Raw genomic sequence first — 21,107 nt, 5'->3', positions numbered from 1 at the left:
GGTGTCCCCCACAAAATATTTGTAGTACACTGGCAGCCCCATTTTCTTAGTTTAACACATGCATCCCCCATTTTTTTTATTTCTTTTAATTTAGATGCATAGTGGACAAGTTTCTTCTTTCCCCTAAACTATATCAATGGAGGAAGAGAGAGAGAAAAAAAAAACACACACACAAACACACATGCATGAATGTGAAAGATATATAAATAAAATTGAGCATTGATTTTGATTATAAGGGGACAACAACCACTTTATACCGACCTCAATTCATTCAAAATAAATATGCTAAGACAAAACTTTGGAAATTTTGCATTTTAAATTCATTAACTCCATACAATAGTACTGATGCTTCCATATGCTTAATTCTTTAAAACTTTCCGCAGGGAAGCACATGTAGTGAATTTTGTTTTATATCCGACTCATTTTCAAGTTAATATCTACTGCTTTCAACATGATAACACTTAATAACTATTCTGAAAAAAAGAAATACTTCTTAAAACATGGTGTTTAGCCCCAAAGCAGAATACTACTAAATTTGCGACGCACGTCGCAGAACTGATGCCTGAACTGCAGAACAATGCTACTCAAATGTGAGAGAAAAAACTCAGACAAATTTTCTGCAGAAATTCTACAGAAACTGCAGTTTTTCTGCAAATATCTTCCAACTCAAGATAAAATTCTTCAAAAAGTCTGCAGATATCTTTAAAATTCCATTAAATCTAAAATTCTTGGAAATTACAATAATTCGGCGGAAAACTCGCAAAAAATGTTGAATTCGATAAGTCATCTGCAGGAACTTAAGATTTACTTTGAACTTAAAGAAATCTATAGAATTTGCGCAAAGCTTCTGCAGAAATTTCATATTTTAAATCTGAAAAGATTCTGATTTTTCTAACGCTTTTGGTTTTTCCCTCAATCGACCCTCATCCACTGCAGTTTCCTCCATAAACCTTTTTTTATACATTCCAACGTCTATCGCCGAAAATTACGTGTCTTGTTTGAGATTTCAATCCTTTTGTATCCAGAAAATAATTCAGTTATTTAGAAAGTTTTTAAGTGTTTTATTGTTTGCTACCCTAACTCGACACATTTTACTTATTATTTAAGTAATTTATTATTTTTTTTAAACATTATTTTAATTTCTTAGAAGAATTTTTAGAAAATTTTGTATCTTTGCTCTTTTTATGCATTTTAGGAAGCATGTAAAACATTTTTGGAGAATCTCAATCAGTTTAGGTTCCACAGAGACGCACAGCAGCAGTAAAGTTTTAAAAAGTGAAAAAAAAAATAAATAAATAAAATAAAAATAAACTCCTGTATGAAACGCTCCCGATTTGTGGAAAAGATCACGTTGGTTGCTTGTGCATACAATGCTTGAAGTACTTGCTGAACAATTTTGGTCAAATGATTTTACGTTGCAGAACATCGTCAAGTATTCTGCTTTGGGGGTGTTTAGGTTAACACAGGGTTCACTGATATCATGATATATCATGATACATAACCGATATTTATTTAGAAAATATGATATTTTGATATTTTCAATATTTTTTTTTTTAAAGTACAATATTTGTGATGTAAAAATTAAATGTATTAATCATATTAAAAATGATCAAAAGTAATACAGTGTATTCATGTAAAACATTAATGTGTCATTAATATAATGTAAATAATATTATATTCCTTCTTTATTTTCTATTCATAAAATTATTAGTAATGTAACAATTTTAATTGATCAGAAAAAAAAAATGCTTTATGGATATGTACTGACTAATGTATATTTTTTATTTCTGAAACATAAAATTGGTACAAGTAGTAAAGCATCTAATGCTTAATTCAATTAAATTTAATAGAAAGTATAATATATCAGTTAGGTTATATTTTATTTACAATAGATTAAATTATCAAATTTTACAAATGATTGTAAATATCTTTCTGCCTTTTAAAGTACTTAAGTTTTGTATAAAATGCATATTTATGAATGTAAATAATGAAAAAAACATTTATTTTAAAATTGATGCATTTTTTGGAGTAATAGAGGTGAAGCCACTGTGTTAGAGTGAAGCATAAACCTCAAGATAGAGAAGAAGAAGAAGATTGATGCATTAAATTAATAACATAAGAAAATAAACAGTGATTTGAGGAAGCAGTTACGATTTACTGATTTAAGTTTGCACTGATTGAAAATATCGGATATATATCAAAATATCGGATATTCGAACCCTGGGTAAACATAAGAATGAAAGTAATGGAATAATGTGATCATTTTCTGAACTGCGTTTATTTGCTTTCGATACTCCCCACCCCGCACCCCTCTCAAAATTTTTACGCAACAGAGATTATTAAACGGTTTAGGTCCTCCATTGATTAAATTACTGTTTTTCACCGATTTCCAAAGAAAAAGAAGACAGCAAGGCACAACAAAATGTGAAAATCTTTCATTTCTTCACAAATTCAGCTTCTGCGTAATAGTGACTAGGATCAGTGATGAATTGTTACATCATAATATGTATTCTGGCAATTACAGCAGTATCAAGACTAAAAATTGTTATTTAAGAAACAAAACGTAAGAAGTGACATATAAAATGAAAAACATTAAAATCGGCACGATATCCCGAGAAATGCAAATCATTTCTACAGTCCCCCTTTTCAAATAAATTTCATTCGTTTTAACCATTAATTTGTATACTTACCCAGGCGATGTTGAAAAACAGAATGCAATGTATGCTAGCAAATGAGACTGTTTTTACATATAATATATTAAATTATTTCTGAATTTAATGCGGAAAATTCTAGAAGCGGTAAACATACGCAACACGACAAACCAAGTGAAAAAGAAACCGATTTGTATAACTGCCAAACGCTGGTTATGTAATAAAAAGTAAAAAAAAAAAAAACTTTGGTACATACATTTGTTTGCATTGGAAACAAAGTAAAGCATTACTAAGCGACTTTATGAACGAAATATTATTACTTTTATATTAAATTTCGAAGTTGGGCAGGAAGACAATTTTCAAACAGTTTCTTTTGAAAAAATGGCATTATAGTCAATTATCCAATCACATTATTTTTCTGAATTCCATAGCAAAATCCAAAACAAACATCAAAATAAAGAGGGTAATTATGGAATTGCGCCGAAATTCAAAAATCTCTAACGATGATGACAGTTCAAATTCTTCGAAATCTCTGAGATCTCGTAAAAAAGAATCGAATGATGTAAGTATTGAGCACTTGTAAAACAGTACAAAGTAAATTCTGTCACGTAAGTGTTGAGAAAACAAACGGGATGAAAAGTAGATGAAAACTTTACTAAAAACGACTTTTTAAGCATGGTATGGAGGAATGTTCAAAAATTTAATATGTTATGATATCATAAGTTCACCTTGACTTTTTTTTTTTTTTTTTTGACATTTTAAATCATACTACTTGTTTATATGCGGAAAACAAGTGACAGCTGTCATTTCGTTTTCTTAAATAAGCAAAGAAAACATGCTTTGAAACAGTAGTTTTCAACCATTAACTGTTGCACACCATCAACAAAACTCTAAATAACCACAATTTCTGTATTTAATTTTTTTAAATTTCATGCTTCTAAATCCTAAGTCCAATAGCAATTTTAGTCCACAATACAACACTGAACAAAATGTTTCGCAATCACGAGCTGCGACAGGACCCTTCTCGTTACAGGCTATTTTTTGTAGAAACAACTCCTGTCCTCCCAAGCCTGCTCCTCCTGGGTCTGGATGGTTAGGTGTGTGCATAGGTGTAAGGACCTGTATGAGTGTAGACGTGTGTCTGTGTAGGAGTGTGTGTGTGTGTGTATAGGAGTGTGTGTGTGTGTGCATAGGAGTGTGTGTGTGTGCATAGGAGTGTGTGTGTGTGTGTATAGGAGTGTGTGTGTGTATAGGAGTGTGTGTGTATAGGAGTGTGTGTGTGTATAGGAGTGTGTGTGTATAGGAGTGTGTGTGTGTAGAGACATGGACGGCACCGCCCAGGAGGAGGGGGTAGCTGTGGACAGTGTTGCTAGTGGAATGCTCAGGACCAGAGGAGCAGCTCCTGCATGGGTGATTGCGCAAAAAATAACTTTATAACTTTAAAAATAATCTTTTCTGTTTGCAAAAATTGTAAACGTAAGTGGTTTGCTGGTTTTGCAAACATCAAAAAAACTGATTTATCAAAAATTCCTGAAAAACTTAAAAGTGCTACAATTCTGAAAATAACTGATTTGCCGCTTAGTCATATTTAAGCTGGGTCTCCAAGGAGATAGGCAGGGGGGTGAGGGGACTGGGTCCCACAACTGAGCCTAAGAATACAAGTGCTGGCTCATTCCTTTGAACTTCTTTCTGCCGACAAGGGGACAGCGAGAGGGGAAACTTGTTTTTGACGTCATCAGGTACACTCTGTGGGACAAAATCCGCAGTGTTTGCCCAAAGAACTGTGGTACGTCTATTAAAGCTAAAATCTTTAAGAATTTTTACTCTGTAAAAGCGATAGCTGGAGGGCCCCGGGCCACTCCCAGACAAGGTTAAAAATCACTCATTATGAATAAGGATATGAATATTATTTTCAAGGTTTGATTTTGATTTGGAAATGTCTCATAACATTTGACTAGGGCATCTTCAGAAATAACAGGGTGGCGACAGGAACTGTGAAAAAAAGTTCCCTGACTTTTCTCTGATTTCCCTGATTAAGTTCACCAAATTTCCCTGATTTACGTTACCAATGATAATGGTTTTCTTTCTTTGCTGTACTTGAAATCCATTGTATGTTTGTATAAAATGCAGTATTTTAAACGTTTTAAGTTGTTGAATTAAAGATATATTTTTAAAAGATTCTACTTTTTTAATAAAATTGTTAAAAAAACATATCAAGTCAAATTTTTTGAGGGAAAAAACCTACAAAATAATATATTAAATTTTTCTATATGGAAAGAATATAGAAAATTAAAATAAAAAAAACTTTACTTCCAGAACTTAGCATAAGAATTTTAAGAAGAATAGAAGGAATGTAGTTATTCTTATATAACTAACTGACATATTTATGCAAAAAAAGATGAAACCATTTGACATCCATTCATAGGGAGCTTTTCTCTAATCAAGAACATAGGTTTTAATGAATGAATACAGCATTTGAACAATAAAAAAAATATATTTACTTAAGTACACAAGTTAACTCTATTTCAAATGATTTCAGTATGTAACGAAAAAAATCTTAGATTGCTTTTGTAACAAATAACTTTGAAATGAAAGAAAGAAAAAAAGCAATTAGGTAATTTCAAAATATATAAAAGAAGAATACAACTTGGTTATAAAATAAAAGTATCATTTAAGACTGAAGAAAAGAAAACCTTTATGATCTGTGGTGGCAATAACTTTTAAGCTTTTGTAGTATTAATTCAAAAACCAAAGATTTCTTCTTGAAATTACGATTACAGTATGCTAATAAATTACTTTGAGACAATGGAATAAAGGCTAAGGAGCTAAGGCATTAACGAAGGCTTCCTCTTTGCCTGTAGGGTTGTTTATTTTACGTAGCATTGAAAGCGTGGAAGGAAATTTCAAGCTAGGTAAAATAAACAACCTAACAGACACAGAAGCAATCTTAGGAAGTTCATCCTGTGGTTAATAAGTGAGATTCAATATTTTGATGTTGAGGAAAAAAGATGCGCAAATATGCGGCAGTGTATAATTGCACCTCATTAATTTAACTTTTTTTTTGAACAGATAATTGGCGGAAAATGCATAGGGAATTAGAGAACTCAATTTTGTAAAGCAAAAAAAAAAAAAAAATTCTTGATAAAATCAATTTTCCCTGATTTTTTGTTATTTTTTCAAAATTCCTGATATTTCCCTGACTTTTCCCTGATTAATAAAGTTCCATGATTTTTCCCTGATCTGTCGCCACCCTGAATAAGCTCCTGTTCCTGCGCCAAATCTGTTGTATGTTATTTTTGCTTCACGTTCAAAGTAGACATAAAGGTCACATTTTTTAGAAATGAAAATATTTCTGTATAATTGTATTTTGAAGTATTAAAAATGGCCTTTGTGTGCCGAGGGCCTAAGGCCGAATTACTGAAAAAGTTATGGAAACTTATGCTTTCCCTCAAGATTTTAAAGGGCACAAAACACACCAAAAAATTAGGAATACAAACTTCTTTTTCTCTTTTAAAATAATTTTTTTAATGGAATATTAACTTTGAAGCTGCTTCAATAAATAATTTCCAGAATAATTTTAATAAGTGAAGACAGAACAAGACAAATTTTATATAATGTGGTGTACAAAGGTATTTTTTAATGTAAAATTTGGCTCAACCTTGTCGCAATGTACTTTTATGATATTTTATTAGTTCAGTAAGGGCACTGTGAGACCGTAATAAATTTCACTCAACAAATAACCATAGAATTACAATGCATCTAGATGTAATGCACAAAATTTCTTTGAAAATATTATTCAATACAATTAACTAACCAATTTCTTGAACACGATATCCACTTGCTGAAAATAATTAATAATTCACATTGATGCGACAATGACTTAAAAGTGGAAAGAGGGGGGACAGAAAATGAGCACAATATATTTAAAATTAGTACCTTATATCATGATTATTTAAATCGTGTATCTATTTTTTGGGGAGTTTTTTATATTTTTTTTTGTGATCATTTAAATTTTTCTAATTAGATGCATTAGTGTTCTTATGATTGTATTAAAACTAGGCCATTTTATTGTTCTTCTGTATTGGAAAAACAATTTCCTGACCCATATAAAGAAGCTATTAAACTTTTTCTCGAGTAAGAACATTTGAAAGAATCCGATATTTGAATGAAAAACTTTCTGAGGACGAAAGGAAATCCGGCAAAAAGATTTAAAAAAATTTACTTTATCCCAGAAGAAAACTTTGTAGAATGTTCGGAAAGATTTCATTTAATTATTGTAACAAAATGTTTTGCAGAGTAAGCCATGAAGAAATTTTTTGTTCTACATGTAAGTTAACTTTATAAATTTGGTGATAATCATTGAAACTTTCAATTTGGTTTACGTCAAAAGTAGCTAAATTTCAATATGTTATTTTTAAATTGAAGTGATTAAAACATTGATTAATAATTGCAGTAAACACTCATTAATCCGGACTTCGATTTATCCGCACAGCCATTCAAATGTACATTTTGTAAAAATAAAAAATGCGTCAGCGCAATAATGTATTTTTGTACGGCCGCATGGGCACCCATATGCAAAATTGTAATGGGGGACTCAGATATTTTAACCATGGTTTAGCATGATATTTTCAACATGAAAACCAATTTCAGGACAGATTAGAGTCATTAAAATTTGACATTTTTAATAACTTATCCATTAATGGCTGGAGAAATATTTTTACATTTTTGCAAAGAAAAAAGTACTAAAAACAAGAAAGTTCTAATTTCTAAGGGGGGGGGGGGGGCTCGAGCCCCCCTGGCCCTCCTATATGAGAGCCCTTGTATGGCCGTATTTTTATTTTTGTAACTTTCTCTAATGCAGCTTTATATTTCATTCCCTTGAATTCAAAATACAATTTTTACTGTGTTCAAGTATTTTGCTTATGTGCATTGGTCCAATTCATAGGTTATTTTGTTGAATTCGTTTTAAACAATCTAGATGACATGGATCCCCTATTAGTCCAGGTTAATGAGATTCTACTTTAGTTTTCAAAAACAACGTTTGTTAAAATTCTTCAGACCCCGAAGAGTTCCTATTTTTCCTACTTTTTAGAGCTCTCTTCTTATTTTCCTACTTTTTCCTTTTTTTTCCTACTTTTTCTTTCTTTAGTATAGCACTTCTAATTGTGCATTGATTCTTATTTTTACAATGCCGCACCGATAATTTTCTTCATGTTTTGATTTTGAAAAGTAAAAGGAACAAACGGATCCTTAGCTTTTCATTGAATGACTACAGTAATTTCTGGAAGGAACGCCGCGGCGTTTGTGTGTTTAAAAGTTAAATTTTCGTAAGTGACTTTTTTTGCCGTTGCGGCGTTTATGATCGACTTTTCTTTTTATCGCCCTGACTTCAGTCCTACTGTATTAACGAAACTAAAAAAAAATAGATACTGGCACATTCTGATGCAATCATACATTATTTACCCATCAATTAGAAGCTTTAAGTAAAGTAAACGGCCAACTGTTAAAAAAATGCGGGAAAAACCGAATTTCCTATTCGCCAATTTTTTGTATGATTACAAGTGAAATGGATCTCAATTTAAACAAAAAGGTAATGTAAAACCTTAAAAGGAACATAAGGAAGCAAAAAATGAAAAACTTGTACACTAGGTATACATATTTTATACAACATAAAAGCGACAGATAACAGAAATTCGCAAAAACTGACTACTACAAAAATAATCGCGGAAACTTTTTTCGTACATAGTTGTGATTATTGTTCATTCTAAATCGTAAACAATATTATAAAATTTCATTTTCTTTCCTTGCAAAGAGTGTATTTGCAAAAAAAAAAATGTAGCAAAACCTGGATGGGCAAAACGTTCCTGATTTTTGGAGAAAAATCGGAAATCAATTTAAATGCAATATTTTGTTTTTATTTCTTCATATTTTTAAAAGTTGGGGGATAGAGCTACTAACTAATATGTATTTTTTTTCTTTTTAATGGGTATTTTCTACTCTGATATATCATCAATATCGAGGAGTTGCACATCATTTTTATGTGCTGTGTTTATGGCAATGCGACATTTCTGAGCATTTGAAATTTTTTTGGCAGACTCGGGGTGCGGCAATTATACCGATGCGGCGTATCTACTGTAAGTTATTTTACTTAGTGCACCTGATCAAAGGGAGAGGGGGAGAAAGAGATATATGCAGGCATTTGATGTCAGGTGCTCCCCCCTCACTCTCAATTTAGAGAACAATTTTCGAATGAATATTTTTGTTGTATGGTGAGGATTGAGATAAACTGCATGCCTTCCCTTTTTTGCATAGAGAAACGTTAGTAACTAATCTTTGTCTTTGATAAAAATGTTATGTTTACCTTGCATGGATGTTTCCTTTTATTTTTGTGACAAAAATTTTGGAACAAGAAGGAGGTAAAAATCATCAAACCATTAAAACAATATTTGTTTTTATTGCTTGATTAAAATTAGAACTGACTCATCACTTTGATCCCCCCCCCCCCCCCCCCGAGGTGGCTAGCGAAGGATGTATACTGCTGTGCTAAGCGCAAAAGTCGTATCTGGAGTTGAGGTCAAACCGAAAGACTACTATTTAAAGTTTTACACCTCCATGTATTTGATCCAGATTTCACTTTTTTAGATTTTTTAAAAAAATAGTTCCAGTTCCCAAATGACAATAAAACATTGCATAGGGGTAAAACATGTTATAAAGACCCACCTCGTGACAATAACTCAATTTTGACAAAAAGTGTAGATACCACTTTTGTGCTTAGCACGGCAGTATACTGAATGCAAATTTTATCTGCAAACAACAAAAACCGCACAAGCATTAATTTTCCAAAGCCAGGGAGGGGAGAAATTGACCCCCATAAATAACGTGCCTGAAACAAAAATGTATGTTTTATTCAGTAAATTACCGCCTATTAGCCAGGGCTAAAGCAGAAATGCGTGAAATACACCGCCAGCTCAGTCATTTCCAGCCAAGGACTGCAGTTTCGTACTTATTAGCACTCATCAGCCCGGCATAGGAAAGTGACTGAGCTGGAGATGGAAAACCTCTTAAGGAAGCCAAGAGTGCAAAACAAACTGGTAGCCAATATAGAATTAGCAGCCCAGACGAATGACCAAAGCAATGGTTTGGTTCAACTCGAAGATTGAACGCAAGGCAAGGTATATTCAGTAAATTACCGCCCATGAGCCAGGGCCAAAGCAGAAATACGTAAAATACACCACCAGCTCAGTCACTTCCAGCCGAGGACTGCAGTTTCGTCCTTATTAGCACTCATCAGCCCGGCATAGGAAAGTGACTGAGCTGGAGATGGAAAACCTCTTAAGGAAGCCAAGAGTGCGAAACAAACTGATAGCCAATATAGAATTAGCAGCCCAGACGAGTGACCGAAGCAATGGTTCGGTTCAACTCGAAGATTGAACGCAAGGAAAGGTATATTCAGTAAATTACTGCCTATTAGCCAGGGCTAAAGCAGAAATACGTGAAATACACCGCCAGCTCAGTCATTTCCAGCCGAGGACTGCAGTTTCGTGCTTATTAGCACTCATGAGCCCGGCATAGGAAAGTGACTGAGCTGGAGATGGAAAACCTCTTAAGGAAGCCAAGAGAGCGAAACAAACTGGTAGCCAATATAGAATTTCTGCTTTAGCCCTGGCTAATGGGCGGTAATTTACTGAATATACCTTGCCTTGCGTTCAATCTTCGAGTTGAACCGAACCGTTGCTTCGGTCACTCGTCTGGGCTGCTAATTCTATATTGACTACCAGTTTGTTTCACACTCTTGGCTTCCTTAAGAGGTTTTCCATCTCCAGCTCAGTCACTTTCCTATGCCGGGCTTATGTGTGCTAATAAGCACGAAACTGCAGTCCTCGGCTGGAAATGACTGAGCTGGCGATGTATTTCTATCTCCAGCTCAGTCACTTTCCTATGCCGGGCTGATGAGTGCTAATAAGCACGAAACTGCAGTCCTCGGCTGGAAATGACTGAGCTGGCGGTGTATTTCATGTATTTCTGCTTTAGCCCTGACTAATGGGCGGTAATTTACTGAATATACCTTGCCTTGCGTTCAATCTTCGAGTTGAACCAAACCATTGCTTCGGTCACTCGTCTGGGCTGCTAGTTCTATATTGGCTACTAGTTTGTTTCACACTCTTGGCTTCCTTAAGAGGTTTTCCATCTCCAGCTCAGTCACTTTCCTATGCCGGGCTGATGAGTGCTAATAAGCACGAAACTGCAGTCCTCGGCTGGAAATGACTGAGCTGGCGGTGTATTTCACGTAAAAATGTATGTTGAATGTTAAAAATACATAACATAGTACAAACTATTTAGTTGACTTATTTCGTTTTTTATTTAGTTTAATTATTTTATTATAAATTTTATGTCCCATATTTAAGAACACATTTTATTTTAGTTCTGCATTTTCAGTCCTTTTCCTTTTTTTTGAGCAATCACGATTGCTTATTACTTTCACTTGACTGTTTTTGGCGTCCTATCATTTTATTTTTCCACCGCCACCCTCTGCACCATCACCGTCGACCGGTTCCTCACGATGCTGCTCCTATAGCGAAAGCCGTCTCCAGGTTGCATCCATGTCCTACACACACGCGCATACATACACAACTACACACACATACGCACACAAACACATACACATACAAACACATATACACACATACACCTACACACACAAACACACACATACACCTACACACACAAACACATACACATACAAACGTCTAAACAGGGGTATAAAGGTATTGCTGGGAATTATAGACCTGTAAGTTTGACTTCGGTGATTTGTAAGATTTTCGAAACTTTGATCAAAATTAAGATCATGATGTTCTTAGAGACTAATAGTCTGTTGACTAGTTTGCAGTATGGTTTCAGTAAAGGTAAATCCTGTACTACTAATTTATTGCATTTCTACGACAAGGTTACCTCAGCTTTAGATAACAAAAAACGTGTGGATGTTGTTTATATTGATTTTCAAAAAGCTTTTGACAAGGTACCGCATGTTGTTCTTCTCAGCAAGTTAGCTGACATTGGAATAGGAGGAAAAACTTTACTTTGGGTTAGAAATTGGCTTACTGGTAGGAAGCAAAGAGTAGTTGTGAGAGGAAATCATTCTAATTGGAGTGATGTTTTAAGTGGGGTTCCTCAGGGATCAGTTTTAGGGCCTCTTTTGTTTATTATATTTATGAATGACATCAATGAAAATATTTCTGGAAGCATGAATTGTTCTGCTGACGATGTAAAAGTTATGGGGATTGTCGAAAATGAAGAACAAGTAAAACGCTGCAAGAGGATTTAGATCATATTACTAAGTGGGCAGATAAATGGGGTATGGCAGTTAATGTAGGGAAATGTCAAGTGCTACACTTAGGTCATGGAAATAAGCGTATGAGATATCGTTTACAGGGTTCAGTCATAAATCAGGCAGAAAATGTTATGGATCTGGGTGTCTTTATAAATCAGGACTTCAAGTTTAGTCAACAGTGCAGTATTGCTAGTAACAAAGCCAACAAAATGCTTGGGTTCATCAATAGATCTATTTCAAACAGATCTAAGAAAGTTCTTCTGCCTTTATATAGGAGTTTAGTAAGACCTCATTTGGAGTATGCTGTTCAGTTTTGGTCGCCTTATCTGAAGAAAGATATTTTTGTATTGGAAAGGGTTCAAAGAAGGGTAACTAAATTAGTAAGGGGACTCTCAGATTTAGATTATGATACCAGACTTAATAGGCTTAACATGTATAGCTTGGAGGAAAGGAGAGTCAGAGGGGACATGATTCAGTTATTTAAATTTATCAAAATGAAAGATGTAAATGGATTAAATTTTTTGCAGGAAAAGCAGGACAAGGGGTCATTGTTTTAAGCTATTTAAATCTCAGGCTAACTTGGAAATCAGGAAAAACTACTACTTTAGCAGGGTCGTGGGCACTTGGAATAGCTTACCAGAAGAGGCGGTAATGAGCAAGGGAGTGGATAGCATTAAGAGGGCTATTGATCTTCATTGGGGACTAATTAATTAACTAGGACCAGCCTAGCTGGACCCAGAGCCTGTTGCTGGTCGTCACATTTGTATTTGTATAAACTCATACACACATACACCTACACACACATACACACACATACACCTACACACACATACACACACATATACCTACACACACATACACACACAAACACATACACACAACTACACACACATTCATGCCTGCACACAGACTCAAACATATGCCTACACACACATACACATACCCCCCCCCCACACACAAACACACATGCCTACACACATACCCCCACACACAAACACACTCGTGATTGCGAAAAGTATAATTTCAATTCAAGGTGTCAAAATTCAAATTAATTTTTTTTTCAAATTCAAACATCTGCTTCAGTTTATGCAAGAATGCATGTCAGCTGCTGATTATTTTTAACTAGAACTAATTTAATATTTGCTTTGCTTTTGTATCATAGTTTATGATAACAGGAGCTGAAAGTGATAGTATTTTTAAATGAAATGGATGCTCTCGAAGGAATGTTTTCGTTTTTGACAAAACAAATCTTTAACAAAAATGGTTTTATTGAACCAAAATAGGAGTATTATTATTATTATTATTATTATTATTATTGTTTTTTTTTTTTTTTTTTTTTGCGATTTATTTTTCATCCTAATGATTGTCAGTCATCTTAACGTGTGTGTAGTCCTATCTCTTCCTATTTTTTCCTACTTTTTTAAGTGATTTTTTTCCTACTTTTCCTACTTTTGATTCCTTATTTCCTACTTTTTCCCCTCAAAAAACCACTTCGGGGTCTGCTCTTAGTATTAGAATGTGTTTTTAAAATAGCTTATTCAATTCTTCAAGACACTTCTGTGTAAACTGATGTTTATAAATATTCTTGTATTTCCTTCGATACTTAGAACAAAGAGGCCATCGTACTTACTTCTGAAAGTGAAAGCTCTTCTGATTCCAGCAGTATTGCGCTGTAAGTTTCTGTTCCATAATTTTTTTTCCCTGTACCTCTTTATACTTAAAAAATTATATGCTCTTTGTGGTGCAAATAATGTTAAGAACTTCGGCTTTGTTTACTGATATATAAATATGTGCAGGACCAGCTCGTAGGGGGTCGAGTCGTCGCATCAACTAGGGCGGAAGGTTTTAAAAGGCAGCTACTTTTCTAATGTAAAAAATATTTTAAAACGAAGAATTATTTCAATGCCATTCTTGTCATTAATACTTCTTATGATGAACCCCTCAATCTGGGATACAATGATTGTTCAATCGCTACAGTAGTTGGTCTTAAGGCAGAATATTCTGCTTGGTTGAATATTGGTTACGGCTTGTCAGAATATTCCTGGCTGAATACTGATAAATTATATTTGTTCACTATGATAGCGACGGAAAAAAAAAGTGAATGAAGAAGAAAAAAAAAATCCCCTGCTTTTATCGTTAGATATTTTAAGTTTTACAGTGATTACCGAAGAGCATATTATACATGTGATAACCAAAATATCACCGGATCGGGAAACACTCAGACGTCACCAACAATGAAACTCGTGTCATTACATGCAAGACCCCACTATTTCATTGTTGTGCAGGGTTCACTGTTCTTCAAAAATCCAATACTCCTTCATTTAGAAAAAAATAAATAAATAAAATAAAGGGTCTTTCAAACTTCTGCATTTTGGTGCTCCCCCTTCATAACTCTTGCTTTTTAGCCTACTTTCCCAGTAAAAGTCAGAGAAAGAAGAAAAAAGCATGAACGAAGGCTTAATGCGTCTTTCAAATATCGCGAAAAACATAAAAAGTCAAAAATAAATAAGGTAATTAAATAAATATCGGAAAATTGAAAATTGGAAAGTAGGGTTTTGAAATGGGAAAAAAATGTCTGTCGGTCTGTCTGGCTCCCCCCCCCCCCCCCCAACTTTTGAATAAATAGTCCGGTTCGTACCAATTTTGTTTTCGTTCGAAAGATCTCAGCGAGGACACCTGATACCCATATTTCACTTTTTGATTTGAACAATTTTTCGTTCAATTTTGAGCAGTTCAAAAAAACTTGACATTAGCGCCTACAAGGAATTTCAAAGCAAATATAAATCCCAAACTTAAAGACAAATTTGCTTCAAACTTTGTTAAAAAAATCTCTTGAAGAGCATGTATAGAAAATATCTTTTTGATTTGAACAATTTTTCGTTCGATTTTGAACAGTTCAAATCCCTCTGATTAGTTTTCAACTAAAAGCATTCTTTGCATTGAAAAAGGTGTTCCTTGTAACACCGAAACAGTGTCTGCAGTTATTTGCAATTTTTATGCATCAAAATGTTGATTAATGGATTCATTAAATTTTGAAGCAACTAAGGTATTTATTCGTTATTTCATTATAGTCTAAACAAGTTACACAAAATTTTACTAATGGGCTCATTGAAAAAATGCAAATGAACTGCAAATAATAATAATAAAAAAAATAATAATAATAAATGAAGCATATTGTAAAAATGGTTGGAAATGAATATCTTATACTGCATTGATAAAAAGGAGAGTTGTGATTGACTGAGTGTAAAAAAAAATGAAGATAATACTTATAATGGAGGAGGGGGGGAGGGTTAATGTGACTTTATTACAAGTGCATCAATACAATGTTTCAAAATATCCACTGTTCTCGTACAATAGCGTGCATAGACTTCGCGCTCTCCCGCAAGATTTATAAGTGCACCCTCCCCCCCCCCCTCAAAAGAGAAAATTTAAACATAGTATAATTTTTTCAGAGCGTGTGCCCTCATATCTCTTGCGCTCCCCTCCCCCCCCCCCCCGCGTGGGTTCTATGTACGCCATATCGCATAAAGGCGTAATAAATGTACAATGTGTTTCAAAATGAATAGCGGAGTTTTAACATGTTATAATATTTATTACACCAAATTTACAGCCACAAGTGATTTATCAAATGAAAGAGAAACTCAGTTTTGTTTGTTGGCATCAGTGCGCATGCGCCTGGAATGTTTCTGCTGCAATCCTCCGCCTTATCTGGATACTTTACAGCTATGGCTCTTCCCTCAACTGACACAAGATGAACCAGAAAACTTCATCTTTCAGCAAGATGGTGCGCCGCCTCACTGGCATAATGAGGTACCCGATTGTATTAACCTAACTGTACCCGACCGCTGGATTGGTCGTAAGGGGCCTAATGACAGGGCTTGTTTCCCATGGCCTCCAGGTCACCCGACCTAACGCAGTGGGATTTCTATCTTTGGGGGTTAATTAAGGGACCGTGTGTATGTGCCTTCACTGCCAGCCGACCTTCCCGAATTATAAGGAACAGGATTGAAACAGCTGTTGCAGCAATTACTAATGAGACACTCATCAAAGTTTGGGAAGAACTCGCATATCGCCTTGACGTGTGCCGAGTGACGAATGGTGCTCACATTGAACACTTGTAGGCTATTATGTAAAAAACTGTTTGAGTTTTTCTTCATTTGATATAATACTTGTGGCTGTAAGTTTGGTGTAATAAATATTATAACAAGTTTAAACCCCGCTATTAATTTTGAACCCTGTATATACAGTGACCGTCACTTATATGAATCACGTTTGTTCCAAACAGTTTTGCCTCCACAAAGCGGATGATTCAATAAAGCTGTGTTTTATTTTGTTTTTGACAATTTGATTCATTAAAACGGTTGATTCAATCAGCCGGCACCCACTGTAATATGATATTATACTACTCCATATGTTTTAATAGGTTTTAATTTAGGGACTATAAAAAAAAAAAAAAAAAAAAACTCTAATAGCACATAACTTTTTGTTCCTGGATATTTTAAACAAATTGCTGCATTTAAAAGTGTTCGTTTACCTCTTTTTAAATTTATCTGCATTCTATATATATATATATATATATATATATATATATATATATATATATATATAGATTTACATTTTAGGCCACCCAAGAAACGAAAATATGATGAAAATGGAATTCATATCAGTACTGGTAAAGACATGTGTGACTGTCTAAATTTGAAATGCTCTGGCTGTTGGATGCCGTGCAAAAACTGCAACTCCCAGAAATGCGGATTTAGGTGTCGTGAAAACCGTACATCTGAATGTGTAGGATATGAGATTGAAGGAAAAGAAGATAAAGTAAAAAATCCTCTTTTGAAATAATTTAAACTCCTCTAACAATTTATATAGCATTATTAAATGTGAAATTGTATTCTCGTAATGTATGTAAAAATAAATCTATCTGTGTTACATCTTATGAGTTTTTTTTTCTTTTCTATCCAGTGCAGAACATGCTATAAAGCTTTAAAATTTGACAGCGAGCAAAGTTATATACGTGGGGGAAAAATTTATTATTGCCTTTTTTCTCTACAGTTTAAACTGGCTTCAATGTGATTGGTATGGTCTGAAACTGCGCCTTTAACATTCTGGAAAACAACCAGGAGAAGGTCCCGGAAAGTCCTTCCTTTCCCTAATGTCACCAAAGATAGCTTTATCGCTTTTAGAAATTTCCGTGTGAGAACCCTCAAACCTTTCTTTCCAAAAGACTTGGAAATCGACTTAAGATTCAAGAAAGAGTTTGGGTGAAAAGCCCGAACTTCCAATCCCTTATTACTCTTATCGTCACCAAACGAAGCCTTAAGGCCGATTCACATGGCGACCGATCCGTCCGCCCATTCCGATTTATCGGAAGTGACGGACGGGGGTGAAAATATTGCAACATTCATACTAGCTCCGTCCGATAGCCACGTGAAGCTGTTCACCCGCTAATGGTGAAGAGCGAGCATCTAATGCAGTTCTTTTGTCGCTCACCTAATCAAAATAAATTTAACAAGAAGTTATAAGCGCTGTTGCTGTGATTGCAATAAGCCTTTTAAAAATACATTATTGTTTGCCACGAACGTCAAGCAAGAGGTTAGTAGGATCACTTTGAACGTTCAGAAGAATTTGGGCCAGTAGAAATTAAAATGGCCGAACGATAAGCAAGTAGTGTAACAGAAAATTTATCAAATTTCTGTCTACAACATTTCTGTCAAAAACGTGTCTACACACCTCCCCACCCTTTTATATGAAAAAGAATTTATGAGAGAAATATTATTATTATTATCATTATACTTTTTCTTTCGGAAAAACTTGTTGGTTGAAGTTTTAGCAAAAACGTAAAAATTGAATGAAAATTGTACATAAATACATAAAAAAAACCATCTGTACCACATTCCACTCCTCCCTCCCCCCCTTGATCTTCAATAGAATATATGAGAAAAAGATTAAATGTTCAAATATTTTGAAAAAACTTGCTGGTTGAAGTTTTCGCAAAAAAGTAAAAATTTAATGACAATTATACACAAATTTTTTTTTTATTTAGTCTGAAAGGAATCTAGGCACGCCACAGATGAAACTTCGACTTGATGCTACTGCAATAGGTGTTGATATTTCATATAAGTTCAAGCTAGAGCACTCTTCGTCTCTTAAAACATTTAAAAAAAATTTTGGTCTAAGATTTCAATCGTTTAGTAATAACTGAGCGTTATATAATTAGGTCCCGGACTTTGATGGCCTAAAAAATCTTTAAAAATGCTCTTAACTGAAAAAATGTTGTTAAAAATAGCAAAAAAAATGTCCTTAATTATATAAACATTGTTCTTTAAATAAAGGAGTTTTCTCTATATTTAAACATGGATTTTCACTTGAATTACTATTTATTTCTTAAATTTACAAACAATTGTCTTAAAATATTTATATTGAGATAAATTTTTGTACAAGTTTCCTCTTTTTACGATTCAGGATGATCGATAAAAAACTTTAACTTCTTCAATTTGTTGTTGGATTCGTTCCCAGTAAAAATGTTGCGTAACTAAATTTTTACTGGGAAGTGAGCTAAAGTATACTCTTAAAATGACAAACGTTACAAAAGAATTCGATTATTAAATTTATCCAGAAATCCAAAAAAGTGACAATTTTTGAAAATGTCAGGCTATTTCTGGCAAAATAGTACATATTATGTTCATGCATATGTTCGTGGCAAAGCCTATTTATTCAAAAGTTTGAAAAGTCCAGCAAATGTTTAAGACAGTTTAATATCATTAGGATCTGACGACTTTTGAAGCTAAGTGTCATAATATAGCAGGATTAAACTGAATTTTAACGCATAACCATAAAAGATTTAACTTGCATGATTTTTTTTTTTTTTTTGCTTGGTTAAAATATGAATTGCTTCATAACATTTTGAAACAATGACTATTCAAACAAAGATTCAAAAACTTCTACTGACTAATTTAAATAATAATAATAATGGGTTTCGTTAATGGTCTCACTGCTAATGTTTAGCGTTAGGAGCTGGTTATGCAAGTTACTATGAGCTGCAGGGTTATTTTTGACAAAAAAAGAAATTGCAAAACTAAATTTTCACGTAATTATATGTAATTAAGCATTCTACGCAAAATAAAGATAATTGAGTAGTAACCCTCATATAACTTCAAAGCATTCTCATTTTGAAAAACATCAGCTGTCTTTTTAAAAATAACCTCAAATTTTGTACGAAACTAGCAGTAAACAAAACGAGAAACATTCCCGCAAAAGTTAAAACAGCGTCTCTCCTTTGATTGGCTATCACATTCGCTCCCCGAATCGGACGGCCGTCAAAATCCAGCATCGCCAGAACGTGACGGAAGCCGAGAAATTCGGCGTGCTGTCATGGCAACGGATTCGAAAACCAGATTGGCAGCAAAAAAATCGGAACGGACGGACGGATCGGTCGCCATGTGAATCGGCCTTTAGTCGCGTTTTGAGAACGCCAAATTCGCAAAATTTTCGGAGAAGAGTCACCTGATTTTACTTTATGTAACTAACGTCAAGGCTTTGTCCTAACGTCGTCAAATATAGTGTACAACTGCGTATTTTAGGCTTCCATGTCAAAAAATTTCCTTTAAGTCACTAGAGATTGCTAAAAATTTCACTTGTAGATATTTCTACGGGAGAGCTCCCTAACCCTTTCTTCTGCGCTATAGCCTAAAATTGTTTTCAGTTTCAGAAAAAATGCCCAAAGGCAAACTTCTTCACATTTCTTTTGCCGTGTCTAAATTACTGTGATAGGAACAGGGGACCCTCGGGTGTGATGTGATGTGATGCCGTGCCGTGTCTAAACCTATCATAAAATGATGTTTTTAAAACTTCAGTTACCAGAAATGGTTTTGCGTGTTTTATAGTTCTATGTCGGAAAGTTTCCGCGGAGAACCCTGATAATTCCGTGCTCCATCATTTATTTTGCAAGGATTGCATTTCTACTTCAAATTTCCGGGAGGAGCCTTCGACATTCTATCGTCCGAAAAGATAAGCTAAAATTTACTTCAATTTTTTTAAAAAAAGGGAAAAATTCTCTAACGTTACCGTAAGATTCTCCGATATCAGGGAAAACCAGCATACGTTGTAGTAAAAGATAAGTACTAAAAATAAAATGACCCCTTCCTTGAAAACTTCTGGATCCTCCCTCGAATGTAGATAACCAATTTCGAAAAATTTCAGGGGAGTTCCCTGACGCGATCTTCTCCTTCGTGTCCGTCCTATGTTGGTATAGAAACCTTAAAAACGTGCCTTTTAGGACTTGTAACTATTAGTTTCTCTCCTTCAAGGCACAAAAAAAAAAAAAAAGTTGTTAACATATTTTTATGTTTTACTTTTTTTTAGAACTGTTAAACTAAAGGGAAATGATGACAAGCGATAGTTTCATATCTTTGCGTCCACCCCGGAAAAATCGAGATCCGGCGCTGTTCAACTTAAACTTCTTGCATTTACAAAAGTGGGGCCGAAATATGCATTTGCTAACTGGACAAAGTCAGGCAGTTCGTCTCTGGCTGTAAATAACAAGTCCATCTATCTTTGCAGCCAAGCAATACTCGATCAGGAAGAATGAAAGTTCGTAGAAATTATTTGTTTCCCTTATTTGTAATGGCCAGTTAAATGATGTCAACCATAGAATTTCGCATTTCATTCCATTTGTGCTTATTTTTTATAGGATAAAAGAAGTCTTTCATAATTTTGTCTATTACTTTTATATCTAATGCGTGGAATAAAATTTTAGATTCATGAAAATTTCGAATTTCAACAGATTTGCATGTTTTGAAGTGTGCTGAATCCATTTTGGCCCTTTTTGGAAAATGTCTGTTTGTGTGTATATGTGTGACCTTTTTTTTTTTTTTTTTTTTTTTTTTTTTTTTTTTTTTTTTTTTTTTTTTTTTGTAGCTGCTTAAGTGCAAAAACTGCTAAATGAAATCGAATCTTGGTAGCAAAATTTAAAAGATGACAAATTTGGTCGGGATCCTGTACTGTACGATGTGTTTTCCTCTAAAGAAAAGTTCTACTAAATGTGCAATGACATTTTCAAATGAAATGCAAATGTCTCTTCTTTTAGTACTTTTAGCTTCTGAACCTTTGGAAAAGGAAAAATATTT

General features: G+C 34.1%; 2 protein-coding genes across 3 annotated transcripts in view; one reads left to right on the top strand and one right to left on the bottom strand.

Moving 5' to 3' along the window:
• LOC129225780 (growth hormone-inducible transmembrane protein-like) overlaps positions 1–2,841 on the bottom strand; it is a 33,226-nt gene extending 30,385 nt beyond the window's left edge. The window contains exon 1 of the mRNA XM_054860289.1: positions 2,691–2,841. The gene's annotated coding sequence lies outside the window, so the exon portion shown is untranslated. The remainder of the gene's footprint in view (positions 1–2,690) is intronic.
• A 230-nt stretch (positions 2,842–3,071) lies between these two features.
• On the top strand, positions 3,072–20,651 carry LOC129226101 (ARL14 effector protein-like). Of its 2 annotated transcripts, XM_054860698.1 has the most exons (4): positions 3,072–3,213; positions 13,587–13,651; positions 16,602–16,800; positions 20,344–20,651. In XM_054860698.1, exons 1-4 carry the CDS (start codon positions 3,121–3,123, stop codon positions 20,350–20,352), a joined length of 366 nt encoding a protein of 121 aa, XP_054716673.1. In that variant the 5' UTR covers positions 3,072–3,120; the 3' UTR covers positions 20,353–20,651. The 2 variants fall into 2 exon arrangements, with proteins under 2 accessions (XP_054716673.1, XP_054716672.1); XM_054860697.1 differs by lacking the exon at positions 20,344–20,651 and having other exon boundaries at positions 16,602–16,902.
• The last annotated feature ends 456 nt before the right edge of the window (positions 20,652–21,107 follow it).

Source organism: Uloborus diversus, chromosome 7, assembly GCF_026930045.1.
Source record: "Uloborus diversus isolate 005 chromosome 7, Udiv.v.3.1, whole genome shotgun sequence".
Lineage (NCBI taxonomy): Eukaryota > Metazoa > Arthropoda > Arachnida > Araneae > Uloboridae > Uloborus > Uloborus diversus.
The sequence above is the reverse complement of the archived record's forward strand: the minus strand, read 5'-3'. Positions and strand labels throughout refer to the sequence as shown.

Bases quoted from the DNA above. Each gene is read 5' to 3' on its own strand.
- LOC129226101 (XM_054860697.1), top strand. From the start codon at position 3,121: ATGGAATTGCGCCGAAATTCAAAAATCTCTAACGATGATGACAGTTCA. The intron at 3,214-13,586 runs GTAAGTATTGAG...TTCGATACTTAG, and splicing joins GTAAAAAAGAATCGAATGAT to AACAAAGAGGCCATCGTACT. The intron at 13,652-16,601 runs GTAAGTTTCTGT...TTTACATTTTAG, and splicing joins GATTCCAGCAGTATTGCGCT to GCCACCCAAGAAACGAAAAT.